Genomic DNA, 14,404 nt, shown 5'->3' on the forward strand with positions numbered 1-14,404 from the left:
AAGATGAAGGAAACTGCAACATCAGTGTGATGAAATGCCTAGTTTAATGTGTACAAATGTAACATACTGTCACTTTATTATTAAATTTAGTATGCAAGAAATCATAACACTGGAAGATAATTTGTAAGACATATTTTCTCATTTTGAAAGAATTCCCAAGTGTGCATGATAGGTGAGAAATCTTGTCAGTAGTTAATTAAATGAGTGACTGGTAGCCTCATTGCCAAAACCAAATTATAAAAATCCTTTCAAGATTCTTTTAAAGCAGAAAGATGATTTTATGTGAGATGTGGATGTATTTTAATATGTTTGGTATGATATGGGTTGAGGCCTCTCACACATGCACACTCATAGTGTTCACCACTTCCGAATGCTACTGGACAGGGCATGTGGATGAAGAAAAGTAAAATGTGCTGTTCAGAGCTGTGTCTTCAACAGTTAAAAGACTGTGAAAGGCTTTAGGGTCTACCCTCAGTCAGATGATTATTGGGGAGGGTGTGATCCACCAGCTGATACACAAGGAATATGTTTAAGGGCCTTGAGAGCAGTCACGTCACCTCTGGCTACATTCAGGTGAAGCTGATAGGGAGTGGTGGCATCCAGTTGCACAGGTTGTGCACTGTATAAGGGTACCACATTCCAAGAGGCACTGTTCACACTGAGGACACTTATACTTAAACGTTTATTGTGATAGTGTTTCAGCAGATGGCATTGAAGTGCTCTCGTGTAAGGAAGGCAGTCTGCTACAACACTGTATGGGAGATGTTTGGTCTCAAAGAGGATGCAGTACCTTTAGCACAAAGGCACTGCTAGGGCTTCAGCCCTGGGCTGACACAGAGTGGTGCTTCTGCTGCTCCACTCATCTTTATCATCCCTTCAAGGGAGATCTTGACCTTAAGAGAATTGCTCCTCTCGCACAAAACTGTGCCCTGCAGTGGTTCACAATGCCCAGAAGCCATCATGTCCTCTCCCGACTCTGCCCCTCCTCTGTGCGCCCCCTGTTAGGCCCAGCATCGGCCCAAAACATGGAATGGATCCACACAGAGAAATGTTTCCATGCGTCAGTCTCTGAGAAGCAGGACAGAGCAGCTGAGTGGCATTCTGATTCCCCGTGGAGGCTCTGCTTCTTCAATTAATTTCAGGAACTGTGTGTTCTTGCCAACCTATTTTGGTCCCCATCCCCCAGAGATGACGAGTCCATCCTACTGCACAGGTCACTCTGAAAGCAAACAGCTGCTTTCCCCATCTCCTTCCTTTTCCCCTCCCACCTCCCTAGGGACTGAACCCCAGGATCAGACTTAGAGAGTGAAGAACCCTGCTGTCAACCACCCGCCCTGGTCCTTCCCCTGGGCTGCCTCTCTCTGCTGAGCTCAGAGCTTTCTGCTGCCCAGGACCTGGAGGAGAGGTACCTGCTTCCCTGGGAGGCCCTTGCAGTTCATCTCTCAAAACCTCTTTGGGAAAGGCATCTTCCTGAGAATCCTTGATGTGACTTAAGATTATTTGACATATTCCTTCTCCCTTGCTCTTCAAAAGTGTTCAGTGGGAGTAACGTCCTTTGAAGCACACCCCTGCCGTAGTCATATGAAGAATATTTTTCTTGGTTTATCTTAACCAGTGTTTGTGCTGCATGAAACATCAGCCCCACGAGGTGCTATTTGTAAACACGAGAAATACGCCCCTACCATCTCTTTATAAAGTTTTACGGTGAAATGAGCATTTAGTTCTGAGAAATCCCACAAAGATAAAGAGAGACTAGTTTTACCATAATCTCCTATCATTTCACAATAAATTTAACAGTGCTGGACTTGGTACACTTACACTTATTTAGAAGGAAAGTTGTCAGTCTTTTCAGTCAACTCTTTTGTATGTAATTCCATTTGGAAGTTTGTTCACCGTAACTTACTTTTATCCTGAGCTTTCAGTAGTCTCTGGTATTTGAGGGACTTAGTTTTGGAATCTGAATGACGTTTTATACCCATGTAGGAGAAGTCTGTGTTCTGATAGAACCCACGATGCTTGCATGGAATTAACAAATGTCATTAAGTACTTGCTTTGTGCCAGTCAGAGCCCTTGCCCTCTAGGGACTCATAGATTAGAGGGAGTCTCCTGTCCCAACATCTAAGGCAATTCTCTAGGCTGAGTATGTAACTGGTGGGGTTTACGGTGGCAGCACAAAGAAGGGACTGGACAGACTAACCTGGACCATCAGAAGTAGCCTGAGTCTAGGGGGTTGAGTGAAGAGAGTGCTGGGTATCTTCCATTTCCCCCAAGACCTCCTCTCCATGCTTTCCCTAAACTCTGGCCCACGGGCTGACCTCTATAGACTGTATCATCTTCCTCCCAGATTTCACTTGGGTTTGGACAATTGGGAGCCCTGCAGATATCAGACAGTTGATGGAGAATGTGGTCAGGAATTTATTTCTCTCCCTATTGTGTTTCTATGGTCTGGCAGCGTGCCTCTTCTGAAGGTCATGGCTCCTGCCAGGCAGCCCTCTCCGCCCAGCTCTGTCTCTTGTTCCAGGAATGAGCCTGGGGGTAGGGTAATGCTAGCCCTGATGTTACTTGCCCTGGGGGGCTGCACTGCCCATTGTGCACCCCTTCTCCACTGCTCACACCTGTGTAAATAGTTCCTATATTAAACTCTCCTCAAATTACTCAATTTGAGTCTATCGTCTATTCCTGTTGGGATTGTCACTGATATAAAGAATATTCCCATCTATGTGAACTGTGTGTGCCAGGATCTGAAGCTGCATGGTACTTTAAGAAGGCTCTTTTTAAGAGTAGTTTGCTTGGACAGGAGGTTGGGGGAAATGCAGGAAGTGGCAGCTGCCAAGGGAACGATGCTAATAGCTGTTGCTGCTCTCCATTCACTGCTCTGGGTGTCTGGGGCTTCCCCCAAATCACCCTGTTTAGACCTCCCTGAATAAGGAGATTCATTGTTACTTCATTTCACAGCTGAAAGAACTGGGCTTCTTTAGTTTAAGTAACTTGGTCAAAGTCATCCAGCCAAGAAGGGATGGAGCTGGATGGTGACTCGGGCAATCAGAATCCATATTCCATCCTCTCATCCGTGCCGAGGTTGCACTGGATTCCACAGCTGTGCATCTTTGCCTGCCCTTCCGGTCCACTCAGCTTTACTTTGTGCTGTCGACATCATTTCCCAGAAAAGGACATCAACTTTTTCAATAATTCCTTTCATCATCACTATGTCTCATTATACCAAAACTTTCTAAAAAGATAATATTAGCGCAGAATTAATGTGGCATGAGCTTTCTTTACATTTATTGGCAAAGTTAAACCCAATCCTGAGAAAGGCTGAAAATCCTGGAAGGGTAAGTGCAATCTTGAGTATATGGTACCTTTTGGGTGGAGTGGCTGCTTCTGTGACCTTTCATACATACTCGATTTCTCAGAGCCCATTGAGAGATGGCTACCTGATGACTTGACTCAGAACTTGTTTCCCAGGAAACAGCCACCAGGGTCATACATTAGGCCACGGATCTTTGGGAAAACTAATAATGCCATACCATCTCAATGTTGACCTCTGCTCACAGTATTACCCATAGAATCTCGATGCATCGTTACACGAATACTCCTTTTCTCTAGGCTTTGTTCTTCATTTAAAATGAGTATCCACTTACTGTATATTTGCTTAATGTCCCATGCCCAGATGTCCCCTCTCTCCTGTTTTATGACATAGGATCAGTGAGATTTCTTTAATACCATCCAGGAAGAGATTCTAATTGAATCCAGAAGAGAACACAAAGGAAAGGGTTTAAGAAAGAAGAGAAGCTTTGTTTGGCGAGATATGTTATCTCCCGGGTTAGAGCTGTCACATCATTTCTTATGTATTGCTCTTTGTCTGTTGGAGTAAATGAATTGATTCTAAATCTTCCAAGGGTATTATATAGGATATTTTAAAACCTTCAATAAGATGTGTACATACCCCCAAATTCAAAGCAAAACAAAAAAGACGAGATGATTCACCTTTTGTTCTTCAGGGAGCAGTCTTGTGGGAATCTAAAGGATAGCTGACAATCTTGTCTTTGTCTCTCCACTGAACTGGAACACTTGCGGCTTAAAATTTGCCAGCCCTAGTCCCTCAACAGTTTTTCTTCTTTGAAAATAATTAGAACCAGGAACAGTTCACATCAAAGTGCTCAAGCATCAAGATAGTAAACACAAGACACTTATTAATTCCCAGACACAGAGTTCCAGATTATTTACTAGCTTAAGACAGTAAACCTGTGATTGTTTCAGTTTTACGTATTTTTACTCTTGGATCTTTGGTCAAATTTTTTCTTTTAAGTAAAGTCATGATCCTTAGAAATATGCCTGCCTTATGTCTCCTAACGAAAGTTAAAATCTAATTGGGGAGGGTCCTATTTTCCCCCAAACGCTTCCCTAAGATGAAAGTGCAGAGGCTCTTAGGTAAAACAGCAAAGGCCCCTGGGTTTGGGGTCCACCTTTGTTTGTTTTACATTTGCCCAAATCTAGAATTTTATAGAGAGTATGGGACATGCAGTTATATATTGCTTTTCCTTGTAAATATTCTTTAAATATGTCCATTTTCCTTTGGATTAAGTGAAAGATTCAATACCAGAAACAGTTTTAACTCTGCAGGACATTTTGCAGTGGTTAGCGCACTTTCTTTTCTTTATATATCATTTCCTTTGATGGATATATATATATATAGTTGAAAACCTTTGGTGGTCATCTTATTATGACAGCCTCATGTTTTATATTTATTTTACCTGGAGGTCTGAGTTGCTCCATCCAAAAGATGAGTTGGAGAGTGGCGTTTGAGATTGGTATTGCAAAACAAGGCCTGGCTAGCCTCTGCCTAATTCTTATTTGTGAGCTGAGTAGGCTGCCTTAGAAATGCTTTTAAAGTACAAACTCCCATAAGCCTTTTACCTCAGAGCAGCTCCAGCCAGCAGTGCCAGACATCAAAGAAGGGATCTGGGAGTGATGTGACAATACTGAAGGACTTGTTTGTGGGCAGTTTTGGTACGTGGCTACTAGACATTAACCAGCGTATTCAGAATGCTACCAAACTCCATCTTCAGTAGTTTGTTTCCTGGAATGATGTAAACATGGCTAATTCCAACATGTTCTCAGTCATAAATATTACAGAGTGCTTTTACTTTTAAATAAATGTTTAATTGAAGCATACTGTGTATTTTTAAAAGGTACAACTCATATGTACCTCAAAGACTTGTAACAAAGTGAACACACCCATGTAACTACCATTGTAGATCAAGAAACAGAACAGCCTTCCTGACGCTCCCTTGATCCTCATCCTAATCACTACCTGGCCTCACCCCAGAAAAAAAAGTAAAACCTCTATCCTGATTTCTGTCACCAATGACTAGCTTTTTTGGTTACTTTCCCCTCAGCTTTGCTGAGGTATAATTGACAAATAAAACCATAACATATAAGTATACAATGTGATGATTTGATACATACATTCTGTAAAGATTTTCACAATAAAATTAATTAATACTTTCATCACATAGTTACTTATTTTTGGTACAAAAAAATTCTACTCTCAGCAAATTTTAAGTATACGATACATATTAATAACTATAGTAATCATGCTGTACATTAGGTCTTCAGAACTTATGTATCTTACAAATGGAAATTTGTAACCTTTGACCAATATCCTCCCATTTCTTTCATCCCCCAGTTCCTGGCAACCACCAATCTAGTCTTCATTTCTATGAATTCAGCTTTTTTTTTTTTTTTTTAGAATCCATATATATAAGTGATACCATGCAGTATTTGTTTTTCTCTGTCTGGCTTATTTCACTTAGCAGAATGCCCTCCATGTTTCATCCATGTTGTTGCAAATGGCAAAGTTTCCTTCTTTTTTATGGTGAAATAATGTTCATTGTGTTTATTTGCTGCATCTTTTTTATCCACTTATCTGTCAATGGAAGTGTAGGTCATTTCTATATTTTGGCTGTTATGAATAATGATGGAATGAACATGAAGTGCCGATATCTTTTCAAGATCCTGTTTTCATTTCCTTTGGGTAAATGCCCAGAAGTGAGATTGCTGCATCATATGATAGTTCCTTTTTAATTTTTTGAGGAACCGATATGCTATTTTCTATAACTGTACCAATTTATATTTCCACCAACAATACACAAATGTTCCCTTTTCTCCACATCCACGCTGGCTCTTATCCTTTGTCTTTTTAATAATAGCCATTCTAATAAGTGTAAGGTGATATATCACTGTGGTTTTGATTTGCATTTCTCTGATGATTAGTGATGTTGAGCATCTTTTCATATATATCTGTTGGTCATTTGTATGTTTTCTTTAGAGAAATTTATTTTTCTATTTAGATCCTTTGCCCACTTAAAAAAAAAATTGCATTTCTTTAACAATACATGAGAGTTCCAAATCTTCACCAGCACTTGGCAATACCACTCTTTCTAGCATCTTTTCATATGCTAATTAGTCACTTGACTATCCTCTTTTGTAAAGTGCCTATTCAAGACATTTGCCCATTTTTTAAAGGTTATCTTATCTTTTTTTTTTTTTGGTACGAGTTTCTTATGTAAACTAGATATTAGTATTTTGGGGGATATATGTGATGCAAATGTCTTCTCCTATTCTATGCATGCTAAATACCTATTAACCTAATTATACAATGCTTCATTATTGTATCCAGTAATATTCTACTGCACCAAATGGTGATCCAGAGATTCAGATCCTTCCAACTTGTTTGTCCACCGTCTTCAACATGTAGCTTCTAGGATTGCTAGGCTTGTCTCCATTATGCTGGCATGAGGGAAAAGAACATGGAGGATGGGAAGTCTTAATAGCCATATCTGAAAAAGAGTGTGCGTTGTTTCCACTCAGGTTCCATTAGCTAGAACTCCACCATGTGGCCATAGTGAGCCCTGAGGGAGGCTGGCAAGTGTAGTCCAGCCGTGTGTCCAGGAAAAGAGATGCACTTGTTGACCACCCAGGAGGTTTTGCCACAGGCTTCATGATGGCAGGGCATTTAAGATAGGTTTTGAAGCAACGTGAAGTATTTCAAGTGAGATTATAAAGGAAGATTAATCCAGGTAACAAGAAAAATAAGAAGGACTCAGAAATAAACAACAAAAAAATGCAAAGGCAGATTTAGAAAATAAGAGATGGCTCAGTTTTTTAGGAGCATGTGGGAGTAGCATGGAGTGTTGGAAAGACAGATTGAGGCTATTTCCCACCTGAGCCACCTTTTTAGAGGTTTTAAAATCCACCCTGAGGAGCTTCTATCCTTCACAGGGTTATTTGGCTACCTGGACTCACTCCCACTTGCAGGAAAATCGTGGCCCAGTTTCATTTTTTTCCTTTTCCTTCAAATGCTGGTCTTTGCTACAAAGTGAATTCTGTGTTTGTCTCCAACACATGGTGACTGGTAGTCAAGGAGAGGGGTACAGACCCTCAGCATGAGCAGCTTCATTTTTAGCTTCTGTACCCGAGGGTTTCAGAGACTTCACTGGAGCATCCTGCCAAAAACCAGTCCAGAGCATGGTGTGTGCTGAATGCTATGGTTGGGATGGATCCCAAGTTCAGTCAAAGGAGAAGGGAGGGGAATTCCTTTCCGACTCTAGGACATAATTAACTCATGCTCAGGATCCTGGAACTTAATTACCCATACTGTTTATCTTAGCTTGTATAGCTGCAACTGTGGCTCATAGTTATAGAAGTATCCGGTCCTTTAAACTGCAGCCTCAGCCTTCACCCTGATGACCGCGTGACAGTGATTAATTGAGAAGGGTGGGAGCTGGGGAAATCCTTACCCCTCCCTTCAGATCTGCCAACTTGGCTTTGAACCAACAAGAATGTTTTGGCCAGGGAACACCCTTTAGCCTCTCCTTTACCCTCACCTCTGCCCCATGTTGCACGTTCTATTTGGTAATCATATACATTCATTGTAGCTAGACTAATTTTGACCCAGGCTTTACTATGTGCTGCCTTCAAAGGCTTTTATATGAATTATTTCTCCTTCCTTGATCTTCTGACCATGAAATTGTTGGCTCTGAAAACTTACCTTGGCTCTAAAATTTGGAGAGGATTTATTTCATTATTCTTACCAGGATTAAGCCTGATTGTATATCTTTCTTATTGAGACTGTTGAGACTATTGAGAAAAAGAGAAAACAGAACATTTGATGTAACACCCAAGCTTCTAAAAGGTGCTTCTTTTCAAAGCAAACTTGGAAGAGACTTAGCACCCAATTTCTCAAGATCCTGAGCACACTCATTATATTTGGGTTTTACGGGAAGAGAAGGGTTCACTTTCCTGTGGCAAGAGTTTCTAGGTATTTTTTTCCTCTAGTAAGCCACAAAACAAACCCCAAAAAATCACTGTTACATGGTGTGCTTTGTCTTATGTGTTATTTTTCTTCCACTTCTTCACCAAGATACCCTCACTGGTTCTTCTCCATGGTCGTCTTCTGTACTTATAATCTACAAAGAACTAAACCTTGCTGGTGGCAGGCATTTGGTGTTTTTCTCTTTTTGTTGCTTCCATGTAGGGAAGATGAAACTCTTCAGGCCAGTGTCTGTGGTAGCAGCTCATGCTTTGAGATCTGTGTATGTCTTGAAGTAATAAAACATTTGGGGAGACAGCTTGGTGTAGTAGAATGGAACATGAGCAGAAATTAAGCAGACTTGGGTCCAAATTCTAGCTTTGCTTCTTAGCTCTGTGAGATCTTGAACAAAACTCTTGACCTCTTTGGTCTTCTGAGCCTGAATTTTGATAATATAGGTTAGCTTTAGCTGTTTTTGAATTTTATCGAAATGGAGCAGTGCAGTGTGTATTCCTTTATTATTGGTGTTTCTTTCCTGATATTGCATCTCTGAGATTCACTCAGGTTGTTGCATGTAGCAGTAGTTTGATCAGAGGAGTTTATGGTATTGCATTATATATTGCAAATCACTTGTCCATTCTACTTTGATGGACATTTAGGTTCTTTCAGTTGTTACCAATTGTGATTCTATGATCATTTTTGTAAAGTCTTGTGTACATACTCTGTTGAGTAATGTCACACACTGGGTTCGCCAGGAAGCAGCCCTGAGAGAGATTTGCTTGGAGGAACTTTACTTCTTTCTGCCATCAAGATCAAAGTTTTCTTCAAGAGCAACACCTATGGGGGGAGTAAAGAAGGAGGATCAGACAGAAAGAGAACTTGGACTGCAATGCAGGCACAACAGAGTCTCAGCCAGCCTATGCGGGAGCTCTGTGGCTGGAATGGACCTACAGAGTTGTGCCAAGTAGGGGCAAGAAGGCTAGACCTTTATACATCCTTCATTTGCCAGTCATTGGAGGAGGATTGACTGAGGGAAGGGAGCATTATTTTGAGTGAGACATCTCTCTTTGGCGGAGAGTGGGGGTCACATCTCTGGGCTGTCAGCCATCAACATTCCTAACAGCTGGTAGAATGACTGTTCCAGTCCTAAAAGTCCTGAAATGTGTGTGTGCGTGTGTGTGTCGCAGGTGAAGCTGAGCAGTGCACCAGTGTCAACCACATGTTGTTAGTAATTTCTAGGAGTTGAATTGCTGGTTCATAGGCTATATATATAATATATATATATGCATTCATCTCTAGTGGATACTGTCAAACAATATTCCAAAGTGTTTGAACCCAAATACCACCTTAATTTTGACTCTGAGATCCCCAACTGGGATCTTATCACAAAGATAAAGGAATATATATACAGAAAGGAAACATAAATGTGACAATATTCTATGCATTAGCTTAAGAGTTTCTATATTATGGGGAAAGCAAAGTTGAGTACCATTGGAATAGGTTATTTATCATTCTCTACCTTACGGCTTGACATCTTGAAAACTGTCCATGTTGTTCAGGATGTTCTAAAAATCTAGTTATGACATTAACAGATCCTACAGACTTACTTATGTGCTGAGATAAAAAAAAAGGAAAGGAGAAATATGAATTAACCATTGACTCGAATTTCATTTTTTAGAGTGGCCAAATCAATGAAGGTTCCAGTGTATGAGACCCCAGCTGGATGGCGATTCTTCTCAAATCTGATGGACTCGGGACGGTGCTCTCTGTGTGGAGAAGAAAGCTTTGGCACTGGTAGGCTTTGTGGGCTTGGTGTTACTAGAGATGGTGTCTCCAGCACTCTGACCCCAGTCTGGGGACCTGTGAGCTCACTGTGAATCAAAAGCTGGAGGGAGAGTTAAAGGCAAAAAAAAAAAAAAAAAAAAAAAAATCAGAGAACCTAGTGGAATATGTGCTATGACACACTCACCTCTTTCTGCTCATTTCTTTTCCATTTAAAAAATGTCTCTTTTTAAAAAAATTTTCTACTGTGGGAATTAAATATATATATGTGTGTGTGTGTATGTACATGCACACTATACATGCACACTATTATATATAGTGAGAGAAAGAGAGAGAGAGAGAAAATGTCATATCAAATTCCTATGTGCTCATAACCTAGTTCCAACCATCATCATCATCAATTCAGCAACTCATGGTCAATCTTACTTTATCTCTACCCTCGTCTACAAGGGAGGCCTCCTCACTGAGTTTTGTGAACCTAGTGTGAATCTTTAGCTATAGAGCTATTGAAAAATAATATATTTTAAATAAATATATATATAAAACCACAGTACCATTATCACACCTAAAATGTTAAAAAGTTAATTTCTTCTTTCAGTATTTTAAAGATTTCACTCCATTGTTTTCTGGCTTGCGTAGTTTCCAGGCAGTGGGCCCTAACTCTTACTGCTATTGCTCTGTATTTAAATTTCCCCTACCTCCCACCTCTGGCTGCCTTCGTTATTTTCATTTTATCTTTTTTTTTTTTACAGTTTAATTAAATATGTCTAAGTACATGTATTATTTTTAACCCTGTTTAGGGTTCTTTGGATTCTTTGATCTGTTGTTTGCTGTCTTTCATTAATCTTAGAAAATTGTCAGCCCTTTGCTTTTGACTGTATCTCCTTCTCTATTTCCCCATCTCCTCTGGGACTCCAGTTACTCATAGGTTAGATAATTTGTGAGCATATGTTGTCTTAAAGATCTTACATGCATTATTTCATTTTGTTTACTTTTTTCTTTTTGTGTTTCAGTTTAGATAATCTCTATTGGCGTATCACTGACTCTTTCCTGAGCTGTGTCCAGTCTGTTTCTGAGCCTAGGGAAAGATTTTGTCATCTCTGATGTGGTTTTTATTTCTAGCATTTCTCTTTGACTTTTTTTTTTTTTTTTTTGAGTAAAGGTAGATTTATTTAGAGAGATATGTAACTTTTGGAAGGCAAGAGAAAGGCCATGAGGTGTGGGGATTGGGTGCTTAGGTTAAAGTAAAAGTAGATCACACACTCCACAGAGTGTGGGCCGTCTCCGAAGACAAGGGAGTGAGAGAGGCGGCCAACTCTTTTTTTTTTAAATAATTTTCATCTCTTTGATGAAATTCCTGATCTGTTTATATCTATTGTTTATCTTTTCTGTTAGATCACTTAACATATTAAACATAGTTATTTTAAACTTTCTGTCCGATTGTTTCAATATCTGGTTCTTTTCTGACTCTGGTTCTCTTGACTGCTCTGTCTCTTGATGAAGCAATGGTTTACTCTTTCTTGCTTTTTTGTACATCTCATAATTTTTCACCGAATGCTGGACTGCACATATATATATGAACAGTTGAGACTTGGGTAAACAATATTTACACACAGAAATAGACATACTTCTATCAAGGCATTAGTGTGCAAGGTTAAGTTTAATATAGTCAGGAGTTGAGCTGTGTTTGATTTTATTGTTTCTGTTATAGTATTTATAGTATCACAGTCTTCAAATTCTTCCACAAGTAAGATATTTTTACTATGCACAGAAAGTGAGGATGGGGTGGTGGAGATTTTTCAGTATTTCTGCTTCATTCACAGCTTTCAGCAGTTACTGCATGTTTGTGATACAAAACAGATCTCCATCACCAGGTCCTCAACCCTTCTCTAGTGGCAGCAAACCTCTGCTTAGTACGGGTATAGGATTCTGGGCCCCAGGGTTTCCTACCCTTTCTACAAGGGCACAACTCTATTTCAGTATTTCAGTAGCAGTGGATCTCTGACTGGGTCCTAGATGTGAGAAGGTTTGCAGTTCATTCATCCAGGAGCTTAAAACTTGTTTTCTATGAAAGAAAGATTTGGGGAACTGGAAGGGTTTCTTTCATGCTTGTCTCCTGGCAGGAGCTGATCATCTGCATGTCAGCACCACCAAGTCTCTGTCTCGTTTTCCAATCTTTCTTGTAAGTACCCAGTGAAGTCTATGTTAATGAACTGGGAAGTGCGCCCCTTATATCTGGAACTCCAGACAACTTTAAACTAACATGGTGGGCTCTAGGTGGCCTTTAAGATTTTTTAAAACTCTAATGTGACTTCTTATTATTCACCTGTATGGAAGCATCCTTTTTATCCTGTGCTCTGCCAGAAGGGAGATGGTTTTGTGTCCTGTCTTTCTTTGGAGGGGCTTGTGACTCTCAGATCTCTAATCAGTTCAAAAAAAGCTATGACTTTGTGGGTTTCCTGGCATTTTTTATTACTGGGATGATGGGAGTGATATTCTCTTATAGATTTCCACATCCTGTAGAGAAGTGCAGAAGTGGAACTCCAAAAGTAATTGCTTAATAATTCCTCCTATTCTCAGCATTCCTCCCCTTAATAGATTTTACAATTAGGGTCCAAAGGTATTAAATCACAACTAGTTGATAGCTCTTAATTCTCTTTTTATCTGCATTTCTTCCCTCTACATTTTCTCTTTCTAATTTATTCACTGAAGAAACTGGGTCCTATGTCCTGTAAAGCTTTTACCAGCTTTGATTTTAATGTTGATGTCCTCATTTTCCTTTCTAATTTGTTTAGTGCTTATATAAAGAGAAGCTATTGATTAATATGCCTTTTCTCTGGCTTACAACCCACCATAACAGATTCTGTTATTAATTATGGCATTTTCTTTTTTAAAAACTCTACATTTTCTTGGGATTTTTAAGGTATACAGTCATATGATTTATGACTAAAAGATTTTTGTGTTTTCTAATATTTAGACATTTTATTTCATATTTTTATCTTATTGAATTAGCTATAATCTTCAAAATAATATTAAATTACAATTGTGATAGTTCATGAAATACTAAAACTGGGTTTTTTTCCTGTTCTCATATTACTTAGAATCATATTAGAAATGGCCACTGGAAGGTGTCCTTTCAGAACCAAATGATATATTAATGTTTTTTCTTCTTTATTATGTGAATGTAATGAAATGTCACGATTGATTTGCTGATAACAAACCATCTTTGAATTCCTAAGAATAAGTCTTATTTGGTCATGCTTAAACAGATTTCAGTAAAACCACTCTAACTGGTCATAATGACTGCATTTCAGAATTTGTTGGGGTTCCTGAAAGAATTTTTTCCTAGGAAGTATTCTTCTTCTGCCAAAATCAATAAGACCCTGGCAGCATTGCCACTAATGGCATAGAAAGGCTGGCAGGCATCTTTGTCTCCTTGGAAGAAGAGAGGCCATATCGAGCTCTCTCAGGTCCTGCTGTTTGATCTCATGGTGTATGGATGGCAGGTCTGCACAGGACAGTTGAAACTGTTACACTTTTCCTGCTGCTGAGGTCCTAAAAAATGGATGTTCTGTGTGTCCTTTTTAGTGTTCTGTATGTCTAAACCAGTGACTGTGACTCAAAAAATCAGACTATATATTGTTATAATAATTCTGCCTGCTGGTTACTAAAATAGCACAGTTGTAGCAACTGGAATGGAAACTGGTAAGTCCAGGTTACCCCTCTTTCTCTTTGTCTTTATAAACCTTTATTGAGTGCTTACAATATACTACAAGTTTATAGTCTTTAAAATTAAAGGATAAAATATGTATAAACTATATTGTACCCTTAATAACAAATATTTGCCGACTTCAATTTAACAAGCATTTATTCAGTACTTACAAGAGTGCTGCATTGGATGGTATGTAGAATACAAAACACTTAAGACCATGCCCTTAAGAAACTCAAGAGCTTTAGAGTTCATAATTAGAAAGATGCATAAGTGACTTTTCTACGAACCAGAAACTTTAAAGAGCCACAGTTGAGGAATAGAAAAAATGCTGTGGGAGATGAGAAAAGGAGAAGATGACTTGGGACTAGAGGTTCAAAGCAGACTGGATGGAAGAGATGGAAGCTGGGTAGTTCTTAAAGAATAGGAAGGGTTTGCACACACAGAGATGAAAGGACAGGGCCTTGGGTGGAGGGAGCAATGTCAAGAAAGGAACAGAAGTGGGAGAGCAAGGGACATGTGTTACAAGTAGCCAGGTGTTTACCTTGTTTAGAGCAGTGTTTCCCAAATATGTTCAATCTCTGTCACAATTACTCAAC

General features: G+C 39.5%; 1 protein-coding gene across 1 annotated transcript in view; it reads left to right on the forward strand.

The window, feature by feature from the left end:
- Window positions 1-14,404, forward strand: part of PGM5 (phosphoglucomutase 5) — a 160,123-nt gene that overhangs the window by 87,725 nt on the left and 57,994 nt on the right. The window contains exon 7 of the mRNA XM_032477784.1: window positions 9,993-10,108. Coding sequence (XP_032333675.1) covers window positions 9,993-10,108 — 116 coding nt within the window. The remainder of the gene's footprint in view (window positions 1-9,992; window positions 10,109-14,404) is intronic.

The sequence above is a fragment of the Camelus ferus genome, chromosome 4 (genome assembly GCF_009834535.1).
Source record: "Camelus ferus isolate YT-003-E chromosome 4, BCGSAC_Cfer_1.0, whole genome shotgun sequence".
NCBI lineage: Eukaryota > Metazoa > Chordata > Mammalia > Artiodactyla > Camelidae > Camelus > Camelus ferus.